General features: G+C 42.1%; 1 protein-coding gene across 2 annotated transcripts; it reads left to right on the forward strand.

The window, feature by feature from the left end:
• Window positions 1-749: 749 nt before the first annotated feature.
• On the forward strand, window positions 750-26,657 carry PPM1F (protein phosphatase, Mg2+/Mn2+ dependent 1F). Of its 2 annotated transcripts, none has more exons than XM_039724395.1 (7): window positions 750-972; window positions 10,347-10,480; window positions 14,033-14,232; window positions 15,337-15,525; window positions 16,651-16,794; window positions 17,565-17,658; window positions 18,839-26,657. In XM_039724395.1, exons 1-7 carry the CDS (start codon window positions 797-799, stop codon window positions 19,210-19,212), a joined length of 1,311 nt encoding a protein of 436 aa, XP_039580329.1. In that variant the 5' UTR covers window positions 750-796; the 3' UTR covers window positions 19,213-26,657. The 2 variants fall into 2 exon arrangements, with proteins under 2 accessions (XP_039580329.1, XP_039580330.1); XM_039724396.1 differs by having other exon boundaries at window positions 10,350-10,480.
• The last annotated feature ends 1,220 nt before the right edge of the window (window positions 26,658-27,877 follow it).

Genomic DNA, 27,877 nt, shown 5'->3' on the forward strand with positions numbered 1-27,877 from the left:
ATTTGCACTTTTGGTTGTAAAATCTCTTTGCACCCTTCCTGTTTACATGTATGTGATTTGTCAGGATGGGTAATTCTTCATAATCTAATGAAAAGTATTTTAGGATAGAAAAGCCACTCACCTGGGTCAGTACTCACCTTGAGTACTGTGCAGTTTTGGGCACCACAATGTTAAAAATACATTAAGCTATTGGAAAGCATCCAAAGGAGAGCCAGAGGATGGGGAAGGCTTTGGAGGGGAAGCCACAGGAGTGGTGGACAATGCTGCCAGGCACACGGTGAGATTTTTGGGGTGATCCTGATGGTCCCTAGAATAACTGAGGTTATTCCAGCATTCCATGAGTGCTGAGCGCGGCTCAGTGAAGAGGCATCCCTGGGAAACGCCTTCGTCCTCCTTCCTGCTGCTTTCAGCCCTTCTCTGATGGCAGAGGGTGTGTGGAAGGGGAGCACCAGAAGCCGCGGTGTGCAGAGAGCGGCCCGGTCCATCCCGGTCCCTCCCGGGCCATCCCGGTCCCGCCCGGTCCATCCCGGTCCCTCTCGGGCCATCCCGGTCCCGCCCGGTCCATCCCGGTCCCTCTCGGGCCATCCCGGTCCGTCCCGCCCCGCGGGCCCGGGAGCTCCTCCCACATTCCAGGCATTGTTTGAGGCTCCGCCCCCGCGCGGGCCCCGCCCCTCCAGCCCCGCCCCCGCGCGGGCCCCGCCCCACAGGCCCCGCCCCCTCGCGTCCCTTAAAGGGGCCGGCAGCGCTCTCGCACCCGGCCCCGCCCCGCTCGCCCCTCCCGGCCGGGAGCGCCGCCATGGCGCTGGAAGTGGAGCCGTCCGCGGCTCCCCTCAGCTCCTTCCTGAGGGACTTCCCGGCGCCGCTGGGCCCGGGGGAGCCGCTGCCGTGGAGCTCCGCGGGGAGCGGCGCCCTGAGCAGGGCCGAGGTGCCGGGCGCGCTGGCCGAGCGGGCGAGGAGCCTCCTGGGCAGCAGGTGAGGGGACGGTGCGGCGGGCGGGGGCTCCGGCCGGGCCGCCCCGGGGGCGCCGCTGGCGGCCGCCGTGAGGGAGCGGGGCCGCCCGGCTCCGAGGCCGCAGCAGGTGCAGGCGCGGGAGGCGCTTCCTCCTGACGCGGGGCCCGCCGGGGGCGGGGGACAGCCCTCAGCGTCTCCGGGGAATTTTGATTTTGGAGATTTATTTATTATTATTATTCCCGCTTCTAAATTACTTTTGGCGACTGTTATTAGCATGCTGCTATTGAGGCTACAGGCCTTTGGCCCCGTGCGTTCATGGTATTGTTTGTGTGCGCTTTTCCATACTCCTCTCCCGCTCCGGAGCGGGTTCGGTCCGCAGTCACGGCCGGCCGGGGCTGCGGTGGGGCGCTGTGGGCTCGGGGCCCGCAGGTCCGGGGGAGCAGCCCGGAGGAGCCTGGCAGGGCTGCCCGCGGTAGGAATCGAGCCGGCTCCAGGGCTGTTCAGCTCCCCAGCCCGCCGAGTGGGACGTGCTGGTGCGGGCTGATGTTTTCTTACAACTTCAGGAGCGCAGTCACACCGCTGCTGGAACACGCAGCTGCTCCTCAGTGATGCTTCTGTCATCCCCTGACTGCATCCTAACAACTTCATCCTGAGCAGTTTCGCCTTCCTCTTTAATGCTGCTAAGAATTTTAGTGTGACTTTGTTTTAGCAAGTTCACTTCACTGGAACAGGTTATCTCCCACCAATTTCTTGTCTCCTGATACTCTGCTCTCCTAATGCACTTCGGCAGTAGGGCCTGTGCGCTCCAGCTGTTACCAAGTTCCTGCCACAATCTGCTTCACTAACCTGCTTTTAGAAGCCAAGAGCACTGATTGTGCATGGTCTAAAAGAGCACGAGTGGTGCTCAGGCTGTGCTGTGGTACTGGGGTGTGGAGGGGGCTGGTTCTGGTTTGGTATGTGCTGAATGTTACCTGGTTACTAGAGGAATTTGATAGATAGTAAACGTGGTTTGAATTAATTGCCTTTTAAGCTATCATCCACTGAGTTTAGGAACACTAACTAGATTTTTTTTGTTGCTGTTGAAAATGTATAGGTGATTTTTAGATATTTAAATTGTCCTGGAAATTTGGCTTAAGTTACTCCTGCATATTACAGAGGTTTTTATGGACATAATATCACTCAGTTAAATGGTATGCCTAAATCTGAAGATGAAAAATGCATACCAAAGAAGTGCAATTTCTTAGTCTGTAGTTTTAAAAGGCCCTGATAATCATTGCATTTTTTAGTTGTGCTTTGACTAAATTGCTCTTGACCAAAACACAGCTGTGTTTTGTTCCACAGTGAGATTACAAATTCATCACATGCATTGAATCTTTGAACTCTGTGGAGCAAGAGTGGTTCTGGGTGAATGCTTTAAGGAACAGGGTAATGCCAGTCTTGAACAAATACTTATCACATGGCACCCACTGTGCCACGTGGGCCAGGCTGGTGCTCTCTACACTTGATTTAGAGAGGAAGGTATGAGGCTGTAGAGTTGTGGGGTGTGTTACTCAAACTGCAGTGCTTTAAAAATCAGCATTTCTGAGCTGCATATCTGCTGACATTCTGTTGTTGTCTATTGGGCACAGCAACAAGTGGAAGCAGAAGAGGAATGATGGTTTTGCAATGCTTTCACCTCACCTGTCACTCCTGGTGTTTACACAGAGGAGCCTGCCAGTGTCAGAAGCTTCATTTTTCACATTCCTGCCCTGCAGCCAGTTCTGGCTCCACAGCCTCTCTTGTGGAGCTGCCCAAGTCCTGAGCTGGCAATTAAAAAAAAAAAGAGGAGGGGAATGAGAGCTAAAGAAAGTAAAGAATTGAAGTGAAGCAATCTACTTATTAATTCTTCTTTTCACAAAATGTTTGTGAAAACCAGAAATAGATAAGAAATTTGGGTGAAGTCATGAGTTTGGGTCTAATGAAGTGTACCTGAAGTGTCAAATGTAGGGATCCCTACAGAATTATGGCTCACTTTTAGACTCCTAAGACAAAGAGAAACCTCATTTTGCAGTTGCAAAAAGGCTGCATTTTCCTGTTGGGTAGGCTAAGTTCTTGCAGGTGGAGAAGAAGACTGATACAGCCCAAGGCCAAGACAGGAATCTTGTGTTTTGAAATTGCAGGCCTTCTTCTTATAATCCCTGTAATTGGGAAGTAAAACTGAAGTCTCTGATTGTGTGAGAAATTGCCAGCATTACCTTTTTTTCCCATGTTTGTGGATCTATTCAAAATACAGCTTTGAAGGCTAGATAAACTTTTCTGTTGATCTTAAGCCTTAATAAAATAGATGAGGGAGTAGTAAGTAAATAAGAGATATAAGGATGTTAAAGACTTTAAGAAATGGAAAAATAAGGATGAGGGCTGGCATTAGAAGACACTTAAATGTTTGTATCAAAGTTGTTGAAGATGCAGAAGAGGGGCCAGATCAGTGACTGTGCAGGAGGTCACTGTAGCTGGGATCCAGCAGCCTGTCATGGCAGCATCCAAACACGTGGAGGGCAGCTCAGTGAAAAACACACACCCTCAAATATCACTGTGTTATTCTACATAGATTTAACACTCTGGAGGGTTATTGGATGTACCTTGCTGACTTCTGGCATTGTTGCTTGATCTCTGTTTCCCGAGTGTGAGATTTCTCTAACACTCTGGTATCACACAATGTATTTTACATGGTGATTAGTACTGATGGAGGATTTCTGTGTGGATCAAAGTGTTATTGGGAAGCAAGTTTGACACTCAGTTCTGCTGTTCTGCTTTTCATTTCTGCCTTGTCAGGTACTTCATTGACACGTGCACAGATGTTTGGGTCATGCCCAGAAGGGCCCAAGGCCATCAAGGTCCATAGCCAGTGAAGGCCCAGCAGTGTCCTTGGCTCACAAGACAGCATATGGTGATGTTTAGCTTGTTCTGCCAGTTGCTTGGAGGCACAGACTTTTGTGCCCTTGCAGTGAGGAGCGTTGTTCCTGCACTACTGATCAGGATTTCTGCTGAGAAGAGAATGGGCCAAGAAACAGCTTTGGTTGGGTTCAACAAGGAGTTTCTGAATGCTGCTGCTTCTCCAAGGCTGCATGCATCCTTTTACGTGGAAGCAGCTGGATACATCAGGCTAATCCCTGAATGACCTAATCTAAAATGAATTATTTTAACCAATTTCTGCTACCATGGTGAAACACCAGCTAAAACAGCAAACCAATTTGCTCTCTGGCAGGCCTTGCCCCTTAATCACTGATCTGGTAATGTTTTGCAGATATTTCTACTTTGGATAGATCATTGATAAATAAATTGATGAAACTGCCTGCTGTGAACTGCAGCTAAACACATGCATAACATTTTGAAGAATCAGAGCAGACTTAAATAATCTTGTTTTGTAGAACTTTAATTAACATACACTTTTGGGTAATAGCTGTGTTCTGATAGCCTATGAAAATAGGTGAATGTTAATGAAGCGACCATTAGTTACTTCCCAAGCTTTAGAAATTAACCTGAAATATTCCTGACTTTCACTGCAACAGAACATGAGATGAAGTCAGACCCCCAAATATAGAAATTTTGTCTTCCCCTTGATAGGAGCTGAAACTTGTATGGCCATCCTGTGACATATCCAAAGAACAATGTGAAATTGCTGCAGCCTTCCTGTTGGAGGAGATTTACTACAATAACAGTTGAGAGACTTGGGCTTCCTGTCCTGCCCCCTCCCAAGCGATCTGCTGTTGCCTCAGCATCCTGTTTTGTGTCTTTGTGCTTTACACTCTAGTGCTCACACCAAGGTGTGGCCCTGGAATCTTTATTTCCAGTGTTCCCTTCTTTTAGAGTAGTTAATTCAGCAATTCTGATATTTTACTGTCCAATGTGGTTTAAGTATGAGGAGGGGGAAAAGAAAATCTTAGCTTGCTTCTGATTTCCCAATCTCTTCTTAAAACACTCTTTAGTCTCTTCCTCTATGAAAACTACTTTCTACTGTGACCTCTGCTTTTAATAAATTTCCCAAAACTTACTTCCTTATTCCTAATTTGAACAATTTGATGTAATGCACTGGTACTTCTCCTTGCTTGGGAACATGTTTGCATATTTTGCTCTCATAACCTGTGTGAAACACCCTTTCTGTTGTTGTTTCAGGATAAATACTCAATTTTGAAACAACATGTTTAGGGTTTAATTGAAAAGTGGCATTAAGCCTCTCCTGTTCTGCTGTGGGGTTTTTCTTCCTGCTGAGAAAAAATGGAAGTAGCAGGTGACTCTTCACTGCACATTTTGTATAAAAACTGTTCAGTAATGACTGAAGGGTCTGAACAGATGGATTCTGGATTCTAAAGCTGCTACTTCTGGTAGTTTCATAAGAAAAGCTGGAAAAAAACTGCTTCATATAACCATAAGAGATGGAAATTCTGTGTGGCATTGTTTATGTATTTGTTTTGATTCTCTCTTGTTCATCTCCTTTAATGACCTGATGTCATTAGCACAAGAAACAACTTCCTGTGCATTGTAGAATGTCAGATGTTCTCTCCTTAATGGATATATATTTGTACTTTTCAGGCCACCATCACCCTGGGAACTCTAGGTACTGCTCTAATAAATGCTAATGCTTAAAGCTGCTTGAGTGGAAACATTCTGTAGTTGATTATAAGAACAAAAAGCAAAAGGGAAATAAAAGCAGCAGATTGGGGAGAAAATACTGAATACAAGCAGCTTTTGTTTATGAGGAAACTTGTGACCTGCTATTATTTTGGCAGTGTGAGAGGATCTTTCACTTGCTGGAGAACTGCTGGCATTTGCAGATCTGCACTAAACCCGCTGCTGATAGAGCTGCAACATGCTGGAAACACACCCTGAGCTGTGTGTGATCTTCTGTTCCAGAGCCATGGAGCAAATAAGGGCACCTCTTCCCTCAGATGTGAGGCAGCTGCAGCTGACTTGTGCTGGAGCTTGTGCTTTGAGATATAGCACTTCTTTCTGCCCAGCATATGTGTGTTTGTACAGTCTGAAAGGAAAAGAGGATTACACACTGCGGCTCTGGCCTGCAGTAGCACTGCTGCCTTGTTGCCATGACTTTGGTAATAATGTCTAGAAACAAAATTAATCACTTTTTTTTAATCTGAAAGATAAGTGATCAATACTTGGCCAAGACAGTTGGTAATTTCTTGTGCTTTATTTTATACAAAGAGATTTCCTGACAGTACAGTGGGAGAATGTGTGTATTTGGAGTGGGGGGAATATGAATCCTTTTGCTTGCAAAATAGGTGCATAAAAATGCAGAAGGCTTTGTGTAAACATGGAGTGTTTGGCATATCCTAGAGAGGCTGTGTACCACCCTCCAAGGTGACACAGAGCTCATTTCTCTGCTCCCAGTGCTGAGGAGCATCTTTTTGGGGTCTGCCATCTGCTGCACAACTCTGAGTCCTCAAAGCAGCTGTAAGCTGGGCATGGAGCACTGCAGGAAGTCTGTCAACTGTTTTCAAGCCTTCACAAAAAGTGTAGTTGTAGCTGAGGCTCTGGCCAAGGTGGTGACCTGGCCTTTGATGCTCTGGATGCTTCCCCTTTACCCAAAAAACTCTTTGCTGAATACTTCTGAATGTACCTGCTTAAACTGGAGGGGAAGAGGTGGAGCATCTTTGAGCTGGTGACTTGTTTGCAACACTTGCTGCAAGTGTACTGGGGGTTTAATGACCCAAATAAAAAATGAGTGAGAAGTTATCTTATTGTGTTTCTGCTTTCCAAAAGAATGTGTACATATTTTGGTGTTTTTCTTTCTGCAGACTGGTACTAAAAGGGTCAATAATAGTCTTAGGATTGACCTGACATATGTGATTACACTGTGGCTGTGGTGGTGTGACAGCTGGTCTTTTGACATGAAAAAAAAATAGATAACTAAATTGTATTGCAGAAGAGAAACAAGGTGAACAAGAGAAGTAAGTTCTGTTCTGTAATTTATGCCAAATCTAAAGTATGCAAAACATTATAATTGCATTCTACTTCTGTGTGTAACTTTATTTTGGCCTGGAGGTATGTGTATCAACAAGAGCTTTGCATAGCTCCTTTTACCAGTACTGTGTGTGTCCAGTAATCCAGAATCTTTCAAGGAGGAGGGTGACATGTAAATTTAAGTGTCATCTTTATTATCATAAGTATTACTTTACTCTTTAACTTACCTCTTTTATCTGTACTCAGGTTTTTGAAACAAGTCTTGTATTTTGCTGTGAGTAGCTGGAGGAGATGAGCTCCATGCTCCAGCCGCTGTTGATCTGACTTCAGCTGCTGGTGAAGCTACAATGCCTTGTCTGCACTGTTACGACATGCTTTAATTCTTTTAAAATATTTTTTATTGTGGTCAGAGCACACCCTTTATGTTAGCAAAGAAATAGCCTGCAGCAAAGAAATTCAAGGTCTGTTTACTACTAGCCTGTGTGCTGAGGCTGAGTGTTTAGTGTTGCGTGTCAGAGGAATGGGGCTAACATGTTTCTTCTGAGATTCCCCTAAAGCAGCATCCTGTGCCTGTAACACACCCCACCAGCTTTTCTCTTCTTCCCAATACAGTTGGTTTTCCACTTTAGGAAACAACTACAGTGTTCCTTCTGATTCATGGAGATTAAATTATGCTTGGGTCAGCTCATCACCAGGGTGTCTTGGGCTTCTTTGAAAGGAAGGTTTTAACAATAAGTGACATTGTTCTTTGCTTACAGGAAAGGTTTGAAGTCTGCAATGGTAATTGCAGTGGGTTACTTTTGCACTGGTTGCCATAGGTACTGTGGCTGTTTCCAGAGACTCTCCAGCCAAGTGAGACCTTGTAGCTCTCAACTAAAACAGTGGTTCTTGCTCTATTTTAGTGACACATTTTGTTAACTCTTAAAGTCTCTGATTTAGAAGGTGAACTTAGAACTGATAAACATTTAACCTGAATGAAGGATGCCATTCCTTGGAGCTCCATTTACTTGAGCTCAAGTGGAAAGCAGTCTTGCCAATATGGTGATGCTGTGATGAGGATTTAATAAAGTAATCACAAATATGTTCTGTTCAGAACTGAGTGTGAACTAAACAGGTTTGGTAGTTTTTAGACTTTATCTTTTTTCAGTGTCAGAATCAATTGATGTTGTTGCTGTCTGCATAATAACAAAATCCCAATAAACAACCACCACTGTCTTAAAGATTTGCAGAACTATGGAGTGGGAGGAAACACATAGGAAGCAAAGCTGAATGAAGCATATCAGTACTGAGGAATCACAAAATTTCCTTTTTAGGAACTGGGTGGCAACTGGAAAAAGTTGAAGGATGTGACATAACTGCTAATTTTTCTCTTTGTTGTAGGCATCCTGTAAGCAGAGGTTTGTACACGACTTGTGCATTATAGGACTTAGTGGATTTCCTTTTGTTTAAGCTGCTTTTTATGGACCCAATTCAGTAATTCTGGACTCTGGAAAGCAGAAATGTACAAAATTTAAAATCAAAGTATTAAACCCTCTTCTGATGCTGAGCTGTGAACCCAGGCTAGATAAGATTTTTTTTTTCCTCCAGTATAGCAGAGAAATTCTGAAGATGTCTGAAGCTGTGGCTCTCACTGTGCAGCTAAATGCATTGCTATTTTCTTAATGTTCCTTGTCTCTATTCTTGGAGCTGAAACATGCTTTGACTAAAGCTTCTGACTTTCAGCAGTGTCAACAACACATCTGACATTGTTTATGGGGCTTATATTTTCACAGCTCTTTCTTTTTCTCTTACATGAACAACAACAGGAAGAAGGATTTTGGAGGGCAGGGGTGCCTTATCTGTTTTGGATGTATTTCTTGCCTGACCTTTTAAAAGGTTGTCTGTCAGTGTCAGAGTCATTATAAGCAGGCATTGTTACTTTAAATGAGCTAGGAAAGGAGCTACCTCCCCTAAGCATATCAGCCTTAAAAAAGAAATAAAAAGCCACATTCTGTTTTCCCTTGATGTGACATGACTGCAGCTAGCACTGAAAGGACTGCAAACACGTTGCCATCTATTTGAAGTACCGAAATAACTCATTAAATTGGGCCATCACTGCCACAGAATGCGTGGCATAAAGCAGGCCTGTGTTGGAGCCTGCTGACTGACACAATGCTTTCTGTTTGCTGCCACAGGAGGTACTCATACATGGCTGGGAGGATGTGACAAGGCCCCTCTTTCAGGAGCACAATGGCAAAATGCATTTCAGCTTGTTGTCGCTGGGATCTAAAACCCCGTGGCCTTCCCCTCCCTGCCCTTCTGTACATACAAACCACTCATTGCTGAGCAACATCACAGACCAAATGCTTCCACCATTTCATACTCCCCAGCAAACCAGTTTCATGCAGAACTTTCTAAATGTTTCCTGGGAAAACAAAGTCTTGTCCTTGACTTGCACCTTAATGTGGTATTTGCTTTGGCTGGGTAATTCAACACCTTGTGGGAATCAAACACTCCATGAACAATGGATAAAGTGGCTTTTTATGTATGTTGATGCTTATTCTTCGTTGTGGTCGTAGAAATGGCTGGAACACATTTTGTATGTATACTGTAGTTGTTAGTGCTTGCCATGAGACTGTAGTGAATATAGGAGTTATTTTATAGTAGCCTCCTTTTGGAGTTGGATGGGATTTATTTGTTAACAGGTTGAAAAACATTATAACAAGTGTATACTTATAAATCATGTGGCTTGAATAAAGCACTGAGTGAGCAGGAGATGGTGAGCAGACAGTGTAGCATTATTGTGTTCTAGATGCCTACCTAAAAGCTTTGTCTAAAAAATGAATCTTAGAGCCTCTTTTTATCCTAGTCCCCAGTCTCAACTCTTTGCACCTTTTACCTGGGTGGCTTCTTTGGAAAACTTTCAGTCAGAATAAACTGAATCATAAGGGCTGTAGGTTAGCATTAAGCATGACTTTTCTTGTGGGAAAAAGGGAAGGAGAGTTCCAAGTAACTTTTTTAGAGATTTGCATCTACCACAATGCTGAGCTCTTGATACTGTCTGTGGGGACACTGTTGACTGCAAGCAAGAAATGCTGTGTAGTGAGTAGAAACAAAATGTGTGTGTTCAGAGGCTGCAATTGAAGGTAGCAGTTCCCATCTGAGCACTCAAGAGAAAGAGGTACCATCTGTGACTGGAGTGTGAGGCAACAGTTTGAAAATATGATTCATACACTTCTTCCTCTTTACATTCTTGAGAAAGCAGTTGTCTAACTGAGACTCTTACTAAAGATTTGTGTGAATAAATATTGAACATATGGTTTGCTCTACTAGTTTACTAATGAAGTTTGTATTATTGTGTGTAATGGTTTCTAAGTCTGCGGTCACCAGACTCACTGTGAGGTTGTAGCTCAGTTTCAGCTAATGGTGTCTATTTTGCTTTCCCTTCCTTTTCTTACCAGCAGAGATGTTTCACCACTTCTTGCAGCATCATTGATCCATGCTGCAGTTGATGAAGTTCTCCAAACAGACTTGACTGGCTTTAAGCTGCAAAATGTGGAAACAGAGGGAGAAGGAGATGAGGAAAGATTCACCTGTAAGTATACTTTTTCTTCCGTCTGTGGTTTTCCCAGAGGCTGTCTTTCAGGAGAGCTCAGTGTTTTGAAATGCTTCCCGGATTTATTTGGTTAGGCTGCCTGGCAAGCAGCAGTGAATGGAACTTCATTTTCTTTTGCTGTGTATCTGTGGGATGGGATGAAAGGTAGATGTGCTTGTTTTGTGGGCAACATGCAAACGCAGTGTCTGGAGCCCTGACTGATCCTGTGTGTTGCCTTTCTGAAAGGGAAGAGTGTGTCCATTTCCCTTTGGCAGAGTGACCTTAGCTAATTATTCCTGTTTTGACATTGACATCACCACAATTGTTGTACAGCCAGACCAACACCTTCAATTCATCCATATAAACCATCTTGCTTTTGTCTTGGCAACCAGATTCTGGCTCCTCCACATCTTAAACATCCTGAAACTCCAGATCTTTCTTTTGACAAGTTGCTCGATAGTCTGGGTCTTTATCAATTATTTCTTTTCTTCCCACTCTCCCCTATAAAGGTGGGATACTGAGGGAAGAAGAGTTTCTGTCTTCTACCTGATGCCTGCATTTTTTCTTGAGTGAACTGGAGAGAACAGGAGAGAGAACAGACCTTGGTGACTGAGTACTGGGTTTGTGCCTTGTGTAACAGATGGTCCTACTGCATTTACGTACTGAAGTGTTTAACATTAGACTCCACCAAACCTTTAGTCCCAGTGCCAAGAATTTAAATGGAGCAGGATGCAGGCAGAGTAGAAGATAAAAATGGAGAAGAGATATCTTAGGCAAACCAGTCTGTTCTGTAAGAGGAAATATTCACCCTTCCATTTTTTCTGGGATGGGTTGAAAGACAGTTCAGCGTGCCCCAAACAGAGCAGTGCAGTAGCCAGGATATGACACTTCCCAGAAGCCTCTTTCAGCATTCATGTCCAAGTCTGAAACGGCAGGAGGGGGAACTCAGTTAATTAAGTCATGCTGCACCCTGATTATGTCATCCCTTGCCCTAATGCTTGTGGCCTTCACTCACTGCAGCTAACCTGGCCTGGGGCAGGGTTCTGCCTTGAGGGGGAGCTGGCAAATATGAGCTCAGTGTGAGCAGGTCACTGCAGCCTCTACAGGAAAGTCAGAAGCAGCATATTGTAACTCACCTAGGCTAATTACGTGGGTTTGCACCAAGCAGTTGGAAACTGCTGCCAGAGCACCCTGCAGTCACTGTGCTGAGGACTCTTCCTTGACTCCCATGTAATTGTCTTTGAGGTGAACTATAGCAGTAATATGGGACATGAACTGCTATACATTTGTGAGCCTAGGATTGTAATCTGTAGTTCTGTGTCTTATGTAAATCTTGGGCCCACAAACCAAAATGAACCCTATCTGAATAATAAAGAAATAATGTTTAGGAACAAGGAGTAATGAAGGACTTGATAGGACATGGACATGTTCTTGGTCACAAGCATCTGATGTCTCTGGTTATACTGGGGACATTTGTAGAATATTCAGGTTGCTGTTTTGCTCTGAAGGCCATAAAGATAAGACTGGAGTCTACTTTTAAGATAGTGCAGGCACAGTTGGAAAATCCTTGGATGAGTTTCGTGTTGAACTAGTTCATGTTCGCTCTCACTATTCCTTGTTGACAAATGCCCCAGAGCCCTCCCTGTTCTGATGGTTAAAACCTTCTTTAATTTCCATTTTATATATTCCTGTCTATTTTGTTTGTTCTTTCTTGTCACCATTGCCATTTAGATCAAATCTCTACTGACCATTCATTCCCCTATCAAACGGGATGGAAATTTGCTCATTGCCCAGGTACTTGTGTTGCCCAGTCTCAGCAAGGAACAGCTACTTAAAGAAGCTCATTTTCTGCCCCCTTGGACTGTACTTTTTATCCCCTATCTTGTAATTGCTATTACATCACTTTAACTGTACAACTAGAAGGAAAGCTGTTCCTCATGCTACAGCACAGTATGGACTCTCTTCCTGCACTGCAGTAATAAATCTGCCAAAAAAAGCATTCTTGGAATGAAAGAAGTGATTATATAATAAGCAATAGGGGGGGAAATGTGTGCACGTGTGAGTACCACTGTTTGTGGTACATTGCAGAAGCATTTCTGCTGTTAAGATACTAAAGTCTTTGTCAGATGTCACAAGCTTAATATTTAAGCAGCAATATGTGTCTTCTGGTCAGTATTAGTCTAGACATTTACAAATATGTAAACTAACAGCTGTAGGCAAGGCTGTCAGAGATGCTGTCCTATTTAGTTATTTTGTGTATGGAATGATTTAATATCTCAGGGTTTTTATAGCTTGTCTCTTAACACCTACATATTAAGCAAATCAAAAGTAATTTTGGTTAGTATGTAGTGGCTGCTAATCAAAGATGTGTGTTTAAATTTAAGCTTTCAATTCTCCAGACCCAGACATGCATCTGAAGCTGGCCAGCCACTGTTGTTGAAGAAAAAAAAAAAAAAGCTTGACATCCTGGAGTTATAAAAAGGAGTTCTGAGGAGGCTTTAATGCTAGCAGTGTTAGCAGGAGTCAGGATAAAATAGATATAGGAAAGATAGTTCATGCACTGCAGGTCTTTAGCGTATACACTCGTCACAAGCAAATTATTTTTGCTCTATAAATGTTCTTTTCAGTGTGTTTTGAAGTTAGTTGATTTAGCATTGAGGCAGGTTTCCCATTCAAATAACAAAACTTTAAATTGTTACCTGTTTGGAAGAATACTGTGTTGCAAAGCTAGACACAATGCCAGGCACCAAGCCATTCACTGATGAACAAGTTTGGATTAATTGATCTTTGGGATCTGTCCAGAAGAGGATTTGAGTGTCTGGCTGGAGCTTTTCACGCGGTGCCCAGTGGGCGTTTACAGTTCTGCTCTGTAATGACAAAGCTGGAGAGCAGTGGAAGTGTTCTGTCCCTGAAGCTCCTACAACCATGAGTATTTAAAAAGATAAAGATAACAGCTTAAAATTCTAATCTGTTCAGCTCAACCATGAGTTGAGCTATTGGCCTCAGCAAACAGTTTCAGACTTCCTTGTTGTTTCAGTGGAAGTGGTTCAGTAGGACATAACCTGACCCAAAGCCAGGCCAGTGCTTTTTCAGCCCTTGTGTTCAAGACAACAGTAATGTAATCTTGAAGGTTTTTTTGCCCATTTGATGATTCCCTTTTACTTTCCAGTATGTACAAACTCCTACCAATTTATCTTACTGATTTAACTTATGTAATAATAACATTTATGTCTAATACAGTGGACTGAGTTTTTGGGTCTTTGTTATGATTTTTGTAATGTAATCACCTGCTTGATAAACTTCTATTTCGAAAAAGAACTAGCAAGTAAAGAAGCTGCTATTATCCTTAATGTTACATTTCTTCCATTGCAACTTCCTCTCCACGTTATTCTCAGGACCTCATTTTAATTCTTGCAGAGCCCGTAAAGGCAGGGTGCTGGATGTGTGTATGTAGCTGTAGGGAAAGAAGCTTGAAGGAAAGACAGGCCAAAAGATGGGGGGCAGCGTAGGAGGGTGGGAGCGAGCCCTCACCGTTCTGTCTGTGTGCTGCAGTGCTGGATGGGGAGCAGCTGCAGCGCTGCTTTTTCAACAAGCTGCGGGACGTGTGCTCCGCGTGGCAGGAGCAGCCGCCGCCGCTGCGGCCCCTGGCGCGCTTCCTGCTGGTGTCCATCCACGCCATCCGCAACGCGCGCCGCAAGATGGAGGATCGCCACGTCCTGCTGCCGGAGTTCAACCAGCTCTTCGGGCTCTCCGTAGGTCTGGGCACGGCAGGGAGGGTGGCTGGGCAGCTCTGCAGCATTGCTGCGGGCTCAGGGCCCTGGTGATGATGATCTGTGAGTTTGTTGCCATAAGTTATTTGTCGTGTCTGCGTTGGAGCTAGGACTTAGTGACTCAGACTGCTGGGGGCCAGCTACTGCCCTGATAAAGAGGTGATGCAGGGAGGATCTTGTGACTTTGGGATTCCTGTCATAAGTTATGGTATGGGAAGATGGGAAGTTCACCTAGTGTTGTGTTGCTGGAGTTACAATGTTCTTGTGACTGACACAACTTATATATGGATTGAGAGCAGCCCTGAGGAGCAGGACTTGGGGGTGTTTGTTGATGAGAAGCTCAATGTGACCCAGTGATGTGTGTGCCTGCAGCCTAGAAAGCCAAATATATCCTGGGCTGCATCAAGAGCAGGGAAGGCAGCAGGCTGAGGGAGGGGAACCTGCCCCTCTACCCTGCTCTGGTGAGACCCCACCTGCAGAGCTGTGTCCAGCTCTGGGAATCCCTACATAAAAATGGGAAGGACCTGCTGGAGCGAGTCTAGAGGAGGCCACAAAGATATTGAGAGGGCTGGAGTACCTCTGCTGTGAAGACAGGCTGAGAGCTGAGATTGTTCAGATTGGAGCAGAGAAGGCTCTGGGGATGCCTTATAGCGACTTCCAGTGCTTAAAGGGGCTACAAGAGAGGGGCTTGAAGGAACCTGCTCTAGTGGAAGGTGTCTCTCCCCATGGCAGAGGGGCTGGAATTAGATGGTCTGTAAGGTCCTTCCAACCCAAATCATTCTATGATATGGAGACCAGCAGTTGTACAAGTGCAGTTCATGAAACTGCTGGAGGACAATATAACCAACCAGCAGACTGCTGCTTCAATGCCAGGTTATTTTTAAGGACATTAAGTGACTAGCAGCAAACAAAGAAAAGTAATTGGCCTGCAAAGTACCATTTTATCCATGTTGTATATGTGTAAATGAACTCAAATTGCCATTTGTATGCAAGAAACCAGAATAAAGAATCTTTGCTTGTTGGTACCAGTCTGAGCTATTTTGGTTTTGAACATGAATGTCTTCCTGTCTCTCCTCCCTGCCAAAGGATGATGTTGATCGTGCTTACTTCGCGGTGTTTGATGGCCATGGTGGAGTGGATGCTGCCAATTACTCAGCAACCCACTTACATGTAAACGTTGGGTTACATGAAGAGATTGTTAAGAATCCAGCTGAGGCCTTGAAATGCTCTTTCCAGAAGACAGATGAAATGTTTCTTTTCAAAGCCAAAAGAGAGGTGAGTAGGTAGAGATGAATTCCATTGTATTTAAATAACACTGAGCACTGTTGGACAGTGTGGTATTATCCAGAAAATTCTGACAGTAGTTTATTTGAATCACTGGCTTCTTTATGAAATTATTCTACATATAAAGATTTTGTTTAATCACATTATTTCTTATTTTGAGGAAAACCAGTGCTTGGGTTTAAGATGAGTAATTGAAAAGAAGTGCTAAAGTGATTTAAATGATTCTGACATATCAATTATTTGAGAGAATACTGGTGCCTCCTTGTCTAAACCAGGCAGCCTCTAGATGTTCTGCTGTCTTACCTCTTACCTGGAAAAGAGATTTTTTTTCTTCCTGATAATATGGTTGCTATCTTCCTCTTTCTTGTCCCACCATTAGTGTCACTGGTGATTGTAAATGAAAAACGTGTTCTATGATTTAAATCAGACTCCTCAGTTCATTAAACTTATTGATGAAACTTTGAATTAAGTTGGTGCAATGAACATTTTTTCTTCAAAACTACATTACACTGTTTGAGAGCTCTTATTATAGCACTGCTGTGGAAGTACTCATTGTCAATATCTTTGTTTCTGTCAATGAGGTACGAAAGAGGGACCAGCATTTCATAAGGTCTGACTCTCACTAATCTTTTCAGGGAATCTAGGACAGTTGGATGTTTTTCCTTTGTTGACATTCTCATTTAAATACCCAAGGATAAGGAGATCTGTGTGCAGCAAGGTATCTGTAGGGTGGAGAATGTGGAAGTGATTGGAGAGATGTGTTTGTTTGTGAAATGTTCATTCTACTGAAATTCAGATCCTTTTGCTTTTGTGCATGTCTCTGTTTTAAACAACAGAGCTCTTAGCCTCCTAGATCAGTTTTGGAATTAATAGCAAGAGAAGGAAGAACATAAGAGACAGTATTTATCATCTGCATATTAGAAAATACATTTATAAATAGTTTATTTCAAATCTCTCTACTATCTTCTACCCTTTTTTCAAGTGCCTGAATTAGGATTAGCAGGTCTAATTTGCTGCATTTAGTGTGATTAAACCAAAGTGTTCAATATTGCCACACATCCTGGTAGGGCTTGTTGAATATTCACCTCACACACCTGGTTTGTTTTCCTTCTGTAGAAGCTGCGCAGTGGCACAACGGGTGTGTCTGCCTTGATTGTAGGGAACAAACTGCACATAGCATGGCTGGGGGACTCTCAGGTGATGCTGGTGCAGCAAGGGAAAGCTGTGACATTAATGGAACCTCACAAACCTGAAAGAGAAGTAAGTCTGACTTGTTTTTTTCATTCTAAGTGTGTGATGTCAGATTCTGTCTTGAAACCTTTTGGAGTCAAGCCCTTTTAAGTGTTTGGTGTTTTACATAACTACATATACTGTATGTTAGGATGCATGGAATTAACAATTTCTTGTTTTGCTTCCACTCCTGTGTCTTGACAAGGTGATCCCTACACCTTACCTGCATGGAAGTACTAATGAATGGTACTGATAGTCCTGACTTCAGTTCCTGCTCAGGCTATTCAAACTTGCAGCAATTACAGGCTTTCACAGGATTTTTGTGTGTGAATTTAAATCTGCCTGTTATGAAATATCTTAGTAATTTGAGATTAATAGCAATTTAAAATAGTAGCATAATGCAAATCTTTCATTATATGCAATACTATCATTGAAAAACTAATGTTAATCTGTTGGCCTAACTGGCTTAAAGTGTATTGCATTTCCTATCTATTTTAAATAGCCAGATATTTTATTCCATGAAATTGGATGGGGACTTTGCAAATTTAACTGGCATTGCATGACCCTTTGCCTTCACTGCATGAATATTTGTAACAATTGAGTAGTTAAAGGAGTATCAATGCAAAGACTATTGTTACTTAGGTTAGTTATCATGTATTCCATTCTGAACATTTATATATTTTTTCCAGTAATCCTATGTGCCTGTTTCTGTGCTAGATTCTGCTATGTGTCTTTGCTATATTCATTGTAGAAATACAGAAGCTGGTGCAGCAAACAAAATGTATTCCACTGTTTTTCAGGATGAGAGAGCAAGGATTGAGACTCTGGGTGGCTGTGTAACCTACATGGACTGCTGGAGGGTTAATGGTACCTTGGCTGTTTCCAGAGCAATTGGTGAGAGAAAGCACCACAGTCAGTCAACTTTGGATTAAATTTGATTGAAACACACCACCTGAGACTGTGTTTGCTGTAAATGGTGTCTTGTTCAGCATCAAACAAATAGTAAACTACTTACTGTCCTTCCCATAAGGCAAGGACTTGCATGGCTTGCAGCTACATCAGCTTATTAGTTCTACCATGAGCATAAAATGTTGTTTTATTTTACATACTAGCTATGATAGTCCTATTCTTTTCCTACTACTAAGATCTTGCTTCCTATAAATGCCTAAAGTATTGTAATGTTTTATAGTAGTTTAACAAATATGCAGCATTTAATTTACAAAAGTGGAGGAAGCAATAAATATTTGTCAAGCCTTTATGTGCTCGAATGTCTGAATTGTGAGGGCATTTTGTCTACTTTAATGTGAATGAATCTTTCTCCTGACTTTGGATCTTTCTGCTTAAGTCAAATCACTGCATTCTCCTTCAATATCCAGCAATTTAGGTCATTTTAATTGTAGTATTCTCACAATCTTATTAAACAGGCTTACTTTGCTAATTGCCAATTAGGGCAACTAGAAAGAGAAAATAACTCTGAGTAATACAGTAGATAAATGTAATATATGAGTGGGAGGAGATTAGTATGGAATTTGTATAATGCTATTTGGATCAGTAGCAACCCATGTTTGGTAAGTATGTCCATAGAAAACTGATAAACTAAACACAATGAGCAGATTCTTAGGGCATTGTGATGTATATCTGGATAGCTGAGAAATTTATTTTCATGGCATTTTGAAGGCTGTACAGGAGGCACATCTGCAAAATGAAGTCCTATCTCCTCACACAAATATATTTCTGAGAGAAAAAAACTTAGGAATAAATGCCTTATTTTCCCTGCAAAATTAGGGCAGTTTCTAAAGAGTTACTTCAATTTTTTACTTTCTAAGGAGTTACTTTTAATTTTTAAATTAAAGCAACTCCTTAGAAACCCACTGGATTTAGGTAGGTTCCAAGCATCCTTAAAGAAACAGAAGTCTTCTGTGCTTATTCCATGGATTTTGACTACTCTCATCCTGCATGAGGTACCTCTGGAACATGATCTGACCATCCCTGGGGATGGCAAAAGCAGCTGGTGGGTAAAGAAGTACCTGTTTACATCTGAAGTAATCAAGCCTTTGCTTTGTGTCTGTCTCAGGTGACATCTGCCAGAAGCCCTATGTCTCTGGTGATGCAGATGGAGATTCCTTTGAGCTGACTGGCTCAGAAGATTACCTGCTCCTTGCCTGTGATGGGTTCTTTGATGCCATCAAGCCCCATGAGGTTGTAGACTTGGTCCTGGATCATTTGATGCAGACCAAAGGAGTGGGGCTCAAAGCAGCAGAGAGACTGGTGGCTGCTGCCAAGGAAAATGGATCCAGTGACAACATCACTGTTCTGGTGGTCTTCTTGAGGGATCCTCAGGACATCCTGGCAGACTGCCTCAGAGACTCTAAGAGCCCTAGGGCTGATGATGATGCTCAGAGCTCACCCTTTAACTTCCTCAGCTGCGAGGCAGCACCCACACAGTGACAGAGTCTGTTTAGCCCAGAAGGTTCAAGTAAGTTCATGTAAGGAACTGCTTTCCATTGAAGAAGCCTCTAATACAGTAGGCAAAATATATCAGGAAAAAAGACAAATGGACAAATGTGGAACAGAAAGGCAAGACCTGTTTTACTGAGTTCCCATTTGTCTTTTCCTTCTCCCTTTTTCTCCCCCTTCCCTCAAAAAACACTGAGCAGATGTGGAGATTTGTACAGCTCTTTCATCTCTGGGAGCAGACACTGAAGTGTGTCCCAGGGCTGTTGGTCATATCCCTCTGTCCTGGAAGGGTGAGAAACCATACTAGGTATAAGCTAATGGATGAGAATATGCATTTCATGAATTCTGAGTGAAATTTTGAATTAGTGCTTGAAAGAGCACTGTATGTTGTATTTAACTGTGATGTTACTTTGGAAGGTGGAGGGGAGAAACTGTCCCCACCACAGAAAATTTTCTTCCTGTGTGTGTTCTGTAGGAACAGACCTGGGGTGCAGGGACTGGGTGACACCAGTGTGCTGTGTAAGGTGCTTTTGGTTTGTACCAAAGATAGTACAAGAATGATGTGGCCTCTTTATTCAAACACAAACATTTAACATTCGTGTGTATGAGAGGAGGAAATAAAATTGGATGCTCCAGAAAAGCAGGAAAACTAGCTACAGATATCCCAGGGAAAATTACAGAAAATCAACTGCTTTCTGGGGTGCTCTGGTTTATAAACTGGAATCTGATATTTAACTGCACTGAGTTGTTTCTCCCTAACAAACATGCTTATTGGCTATTTGGCAACCTGAAAAGACCCCTCTTGTGGTATTTGAGAGAGATCTTTACAGTTTGTGTGCTCAAGCAGGTAAATGTCCTCTTCCTGCCACTATTTTGTGTACTATAACAAAGGAAGAATTTATTTTTTTGTAAGTGTTTATTTGTAAATTTTCTGAACTTTACATTTGTGGAATGTTTTGCAGTGTTACTTTATTTTGTTGTGAGTTTTATTTAAACTGGAATTTTAAAGTGGCTCTGTCTTTATTACCTGGTGTAAAAAAACTGACTGTCCCTCAAGTGCCTTAAATATTTCACCCAAGGATTTCTGGCTGCCTATCACAGTCTGGTGAGCCAGTTCCTAATTTTTAAAATGTGACTTTTTGTTTTCATCGATGCACTTAAATGTTTCAGTTTGTGAATTATTTTAGTGGTAGCTAGGTTTCAAGAAAACATCTTTAATTGTTGCCAAATCTTGTGGTTTGTAGTAAAAGCTTGACTGTGACTTACTCCCTGCCCTGTGCAGAAAGCTTTAGGGGTTTAATCATAAAGTAACAATCTCAGTAATTATCTTTCCCTTAAAGAAGTAACTTCTGGCCTTCACAAAAAATTTAGTAACACAAACTAGAAACAATTTAGTAACATTTTTTTCCTAATGGAAGGTTAATTTGGCCACACTTCATGAACCTTTTGGGTCAGAATAACTTTCTAAGGATCTGTGAAGCTCAGAGGATGAAAGAAGTGTAATGAATATGTGAGGGTGTTTGCACAAGTGCTCTATTCATGGCGTGCTAGAGCCTGTGGTTGTGTTTTGTCTTGCCTGGCTAGCAGGACTCAACAAGATCTGAAGGCTCAATGGTAAATTTGTTATTAATTTCAGTGTCTAAACAAGAAGTGCTTTGCATCTGGCAGCAAGATTGTATGCCACATTTAGAAGCACATGTCATTGCAATATGTCAGTCCTGTTGATTAAAATATGGTGAGCATTAATGTTGCTTGGGGAGGAAGTTGAGGCAGAAGAGTTGGAAAGGCTCAGAGGGAGAACAGAGCAGCACTGTCTGTGTCCACAGCCTGGATCCTTGGCTGATGTGGGATGGTGCAGTGACCCAAGGCTTTTGCTGCAATTGCTGTGGATGATCCTACAGTTTTTGATGTAGGAACTCCTCAGTGCCCTCCTCTCCCACTGCACAGCAGCTCAGACAGCAGCTGCTTTGTGTTGACACAGGGGCTTTTCTGCTGTGAAGGTTGAAAGCAGTTTTCCACCCTACATTTTGGTGTCTTAAAATGTATGGGGAAGGCTTTCCATGATGGCAGCCTGGTGGGGTGGGCATCAGTGGTTGTAGTGAACCTTCTTCACTTAAGGAAGCTCTTAGAGTTGTTCAGCAATCTCCTTGGATTTATCAACTCCTCTGTCTTTGATTTCTAGCCAGATACTCAATTGCATGCTAAATCCTGATGACCACTAGTGCCTCTTGGTGTCTTAGAAATAATTCTATTATTAATATAGTTAGAATCGTGCAGAATTGATTGATATCTGAGGGTTATCAGGAGAGGAGACAATTATTGTGTTTATGAAGGAAGGTGTGAAATACCTGTAAGTTCATTATATGGTTTCATTTGTGAAATTTGCCAAATTTCCTCAAAGGTGAAAGGGATTGAACAAGCCAAACTCTTTATAATGGTTATTTTTTTCAACCTTTTCTGGGCAGATTGGCATTACAGAGGAAAGAAAGTCCTGAGTCTTTTGATGGATGCTTGCAGCTATGTGAGAATATCCTTTTTTATTTCAAATTTGATAATTTCTGTTTTATGGGAGTTAAGTGAAGTGGGCCTTTAGAAAGCTGTCTGTGGCAATCATAAAATCTAATTCTCAAGCAATGCTCTAGGGAAGAAATTCTGCATTCTTAAAAGCTGTTCCCTTACATTTGCATTCATTCTGACTGACATAGTGCTTTATTTCTTTGAGATGTAAATGAATAGGAGCAGTCTTTGAGAAGTCATAGAGATTACAGCATGGATTGAAAGTGTTTCTCTCATTTTCAGATACTTCTTACTAGCTTTAAAAAGTCTGGTTAGGTCAACGAAAATTGTAATGGGTCAAAAAAGGCAGTTTGTATCCCATAGCTAGAATAAGTAATTCCTAATGTGTCATCTGCAGGAAAATCCCAAATACAGTTTGGGGGGAAGCTGTAGAAATTAGCTGAAGGATTCAAGACAAATGTTCAATAATTTTCATGTCTTACTAGACTCCAGATGAATGTCTGCTGAGTGCATTTTAGCACTCAGTAGAAGAAAAATTGCTCTTTAGAGGAGCCTGAAATTTTAAAACGGAGCACACTTAAATTCTTTTGTTGCTTGGCTGGAAACTGACTTCAGTTCTGCTTAGTGGGTATCCAGCATCTCTTTTGCTTATGGGTAATTCATGCTTCTACCTTCCTTCCTTTCCTCTCCTTCCAAGCTATACACCTAAGACAGTGAATATTCTGGGTCTGACAGAGACAAGATTAAAGTTTTACAAATAACATTTGAGGGGGGTTTCATTTTGGCTTTTTTTTTTCTGAGAATACAGATGATAGAAATGCAGGAGAATTCTTAGAACAGAGGGAGATTAAGTAAAATCCACCCTCTGAGTGATGGAGGAGTGAAAGAGAGAGACAGGAATGCATTTAAGTATTATTAATGCCTATTTTAAAAAGGAAGTGGGCTGGAAAATAGAGCTACAAATGTCAGTTCTTTAGAGTGAAATACCAGTGCTTGAAAGAATTAGAAACACACCCATTAAAAAGGCAGAGCTCAGCTGTGGTAACTCTTGTCTTCAAACAGCCAGAGAAGGAGCAGCACTAAAGTGTCCAAGGTGACTTTCTGTGACCCCTCAACGCTACCCTGGAAGCTAATGCTCCTAAATGGATTTTTCCAAACATCCTCCTGTGTAAAGTGGTGCTAAGAGGGAGCACCCAGCCCCTGCAGTTCCTGGTCACTGTGCAAGTGCTGCTGTGAGTAAACCTGGAGTGTGTTAATGAGTGGAGGGGATGGGGAGCCCTGCAGGATGAGTAATTGGGCACCGAGTGGTTACAGCAGTGCTGGCAGCTGAGTAGTGTTAATCACAGTGATGACTTTAATAGCATTTAATAGACACTTATCTCAATTCAAAGTCAGATGTGATACTGCTCTTTTAAAAAGCATTTCCAGGGCCATTAACCTTCTGTCGTGAGGAGCCACTAAAATTTCCACTTTTTTCTTGGGTGTTGGGAAAAGTACTTCTCTTGTTTTCTGAATTCTGGAGACAAGTTGGCTGTCTGCACTGGAAAACCTGTGTTCAGTTGATAGCTTAAATCAGTTATTTGGGGTTGAAGCTTCCACTTCCCTCCCAGGCAAAAAAAAAAGTCCTTGAAACCAAGACCTAAAAACTAACCTAAAAAAGGTGTTTCCAAAACAAGTGGCTGAGAACTTTTGCAAATGATATTTATAAATGGCATTGCACGAAAGGTAACCAGCAAATACCCTCAATCTATAAAGGGCATAGACAGCAAAGTCCAAGTTAATGTTCCAGCTCTACTCTTAGTGCAAATTCAACTCTGTAGGTTAAATTATTTGTATTCTCGTGGGTGCAGGTACTGAATGTGCAGCACCAGCCATTGTTTCTAGTGTTATAGTACTGAAGTATCAAGCAAATGCTTTAGGGAGAGGGTGGGGGGATGTTAGCCACAACAGAGCAGATTGCAGATGATTCATGTATAATTTAGCTCTGGTTAAGCCTGAATTAAACTTCCCTGCTTAGTTCTATTACTGTCCCTTTTGCAATTGGGCCTGTGCCTTCAAACAGATTCTTACTAGGAAAAAATGGTTCATTCCCCCTTTTTGAGGGGCAAACCCTTCTGATGAACAAAATGCCACCCGGGGAGGATTGGGGAAAGAGAAAAATGAGCTTTCAAATGAATGTGAAACTACCCAATCTAAATGAGGTTATGTCCTCTCCCTAAAGACAAATTTATAGCAGCTCTGGTTGCATTTGAGTAGTACTGGAAACCAGGGGGGTTCTGCCAAGCTCATCAAAACCTTTCAAACAGCATCAAAACCAAGGGGCTGGCCCTTTCTGTGTTGCTAAATCGAGCCACTCAACCAGCCAGCCCTGTGGAGTATTTGTTTTGCAGCATTGACAGCTCTTAAGAGCTAAGCCAGAAACTTTCTGCATGTATTTTGGTTGGATTTTATTTAAAGTTATTTTTATTTGTATAAGTCATGTCAGTAAACAAATGGAGACTTGAAGGAGTGACTGCACTTCTGAACATGTATCTGTCATAGACACTTGTTAAAGTAATGCCTTAAAATGAGTTGGTAGGATCTTGTGACAGATACCCTTATCTCTGCATGGAACAGGAAACCAAAATCTTCCAGAGAATCACATAAACCTTTATTTTGGTGTGACCTATCAGACCTGAACGCTCACAAGCTCTTCAGTGTTCCTGGTTTAATGCACGTTCCAAGCTGCACATGCTGCTGCTGCTGAACACAAAAATAAACAAGGGACAGCTGTGTTGGCCACATAGAAATTTAGCAAGATGCAGCTTTTGTTAAGTAGAAGAGGACAAAATCAATAGGAAAAGAAATGTTTTCAAGCTTCTTGGAATGCAAACAATGGAATTTAAAAAAAAAGCAGCCTAGAAGAGTTGGCAGTGCACTGTCGGCTGAAAACCACTGTTTCAAGCAAATGAATTTGGCTGTGTTGTGATGTCTGTTTTATTTTGATAACAAACTTCTCTCAGTCAGTTTTATGTCTTATTATGTGCCTTTTAGCTAAAGAGACAAGAGACATTCAGTTCCTTAGAGAGTTAAATATATCTGGGCTTTGTGACACGCTAGATCCTGATTATTGAATTTTCTCTCAACTATTAAGCCTGATTACTAATTTCCAGGAGATATTAATATATCAAATACTGAAATTATTACTGATTAAATAGTTTTTGGGTTTCCATGCACAGGAATGTCATTGGTCCTTCCTGATCAATTGGATGACTCCTTGAAGTTATTTATCCCTTTTGAGGCCATACATTAGGCAGGTAAAAGGTTTGTTGCTTTGGCAAATGGAACTGGAATGTGTGACCATCATTCCTGCCAGGAGCTGTTTATCCTTTTATCTAAGCAATGATGCTTCTTTTTGGATATCCAAGGATAGAGAGATAATAGCTAGCAAACCAGGGTGAAACCTTTGTGAAAAGGCATTTGGCTGAATATTGCATGATTAATGCTGCTTTCTTTGTCTGTTTTTCCCACTTTTTTTTCTTTAGTGTATTCAATAATAGCAAGATTTTTTTTTATTTGGAGTGAAAACTTCATACTGACAAATAAAAAGGCCAGTATGAAGTTTTTATCTCTAAGTTCCTTTTAACTTAATGTCTTTAATTACTTTTAACTTCCTCTTCTCAAAGAAAGTTCTGCTGTGTCCTCCCTATTTTATTCCCAATTTTCTTCTTCTCTGTCTTTTATGTCCTTTTACATTGTCACCATCTGTCTCCCAAAACCGCTGCTTTTTAGGCTATAAAATGTTGCCTGTTAAGTCAGTTTAGCTGCCACTTTGTAATTTTCACTTCATCTGTGTCCATAGTGAATTTGGTCCAGTCTTTGGAGGCCTGCAATACCAAGAGTGTAAAAAGAACCATGTCAGCTAGGAAGATAAGAGACTACAATAACTGTTGCTTTGGCATGGACCAGTATTGGATATGTAAGAAGAAAATCCTGTTATTTGCATTTTACTTCATAGGAATACTTAAGCTTATTTCAGGTGACAGTAGCTCTCACCCTGATTACAGGAGTTCAGAAACGTTCCTGTCTCTGTCTTTCCTTATTCCTGCAGATTGTTTGTGTTTTCAAACATTTGCACTGTTGAGAGTGGGGGGAAGCCTTCTGCCTTGCCTGCCCTGTGCCAGCCCAGCTGGGAGCAGGCAGGGAGGGAGCAGAGCTCAGCCCCAGGCTCAGCAGCCTCTCAGTGCCGTTCTTCAGGGTCTGCCCGCGCTGTAACCCCAGTCCCCGCTTGAGGAGTGGTGAGTGAGACCTCTGCAACTACTCCTGCTGACTTACAAATATCTCTTCTTATCAGTATTAAAACAGTACAAGAGCAGAGCTGTTGCTTTAGGCACATTTCTTGCCACTGTGTTGGCTGATGAACCTTGAATGGAAGTAAGAGGGCCAGTGACTTTGAAATAGGAGCTGTTAGCCAAGTTTTGTAGAATCATAGTCCTTATTTATTTTATATGCTAATCTGCACTTGTGACCCTGAGCAGAAAAGCTGCAGTACAGCAGGTTTTATAAGGTGTGGCTTAACCAGTTATCTAGTCTCTTAAAACTCTTATTTAAGCTGACTGGTTTTATGCACAAGTTGAAAACCTGTTGTCATTGGTCATTAAATGCTATGCATATTGTACATTCATTTACATGGATTGTTCTAATAGTGCTTGTTGTATTATGCTACATTACCATATATTTTATATATGTATGTATTGCATGAGGTTTAATTGTTGGGAATTTTTTGTACTGTCACTTTTGTATTCACACAGTGCCTCATGTATCTATTTGCATATTGCAAGAAGTTGTTTCAAAACAGTGATTGGAAACAGGTGGGGATAAGAACTTGCCACTGTAGGATCTGATGGTTCTGAAGTATTAATAAAGTAAAGTGACTCAAAGCACTGTTTGTTTCTTTTCTTGAAGATCTATTTCGTTCTAATATTTCAGGTGCCTCACATTGCAACTTTTTTTCATGTAGGTCATTCATGTTGCACATCTTTGAGTGGTTACCCTGTCTCACCATGTTACGTTCCTCTACAGGGCTTTTCTGGGAAGAGAGATCAGTGGAAGCACTAGAAGGAAGCAATCCCTGGGATTACACAGTGTGCTTACTTGAAAAGATGAATGTCACTGAAACCATTTCAGGACTGTGTACCACTAATTCATTGATTTGATCTGTTCCTTCTTTTTCCCAGCTGACCACAGTGACAATGCAGGTTAAATGGGCTGTACTGGTGGTGTCCTGCAGTAACAGGATAATGCTCTGAAAGACCTTGTTGCAACCAGATATGGTGACAATTTATTTGCTTTTATACTTGTTAAAGAAGTGGTCTTTGACCACTGAAGTGGGAGGCTGGAGAACAAATTCTCAGAGTATGTTTGGGCTAATTTACTACAGAAGATAGAGAAGCTCTAAGAGGAATGGCAACCTGAAATACAAGTGAGGCTTGGAAGCTAAGCTAACCTGTGTGATTGTTTCTGAAGTGCAGGTGTTCATATTCTTATGAGAGGAAGACACAAAGAGAGCAGCACAGAGATGGGAGACTTGACAAAAGGCAAGCTTTAACAAGGGGATCTGGGAGATGCAGTCTTTCAGGAAGTTTGTCTAAATGCTTTTGTATTTATCCTAGAGAGAATAAAAGTCTGCAAGAACCCAGAATGCTGCATCACAGGGAAGCAGATGAAGTATTTCTTGAAGTACAAAAATAAGTGTAACCATAATGAATCATCAGGTGTGTTCTGGTCAAGATGTTATGGGCATGCTTGAACCTACTTCAGATCTTGAAGTCTCTTGAAAATATCTTCCATTTTATGGTTCTAAATGTCTTTTTTTGGTTTGTTTTTATTTTATTTTTTTAACAGAAAGAATTGCCAGGGTGAAACTTTACTTGTAATAATCTCTGAAAAAGCAGTAAATTCCCAGAAAAGTGTAGGCTGGGGATTTGCTTGACTAGGTTTAGCAGCAGTTTTCCAGCCTGTGATTCACTGGGCTCACCAGGGAGCAGAAGCAGCAGCTGACTGCTGCTGTTCTTCCATGGTTTTGTAAAGCAGCTGTGGGAATCCATCAGCCAGGTAACTCCACAGTCCAAAGGCAACTCCAGCTGGTCTTTGCCAAAAA

The sequence above is a fragment of the Passer montanus genome, unplaced genomic scaffold, assembly GCF_014805655.1.
Source record: "Passer montanus isolate IOZ18808 unplaced genomic scaffold, ASM1480565v1 scaffold53, whole genome shotgun sequence".
In the NCBI taxonomy this organism is placed as follows: Eukaryota; Metazoa; Chordata; class Aves; order Passeriformes; family Passeridae; genus Passer; species Passer montanus.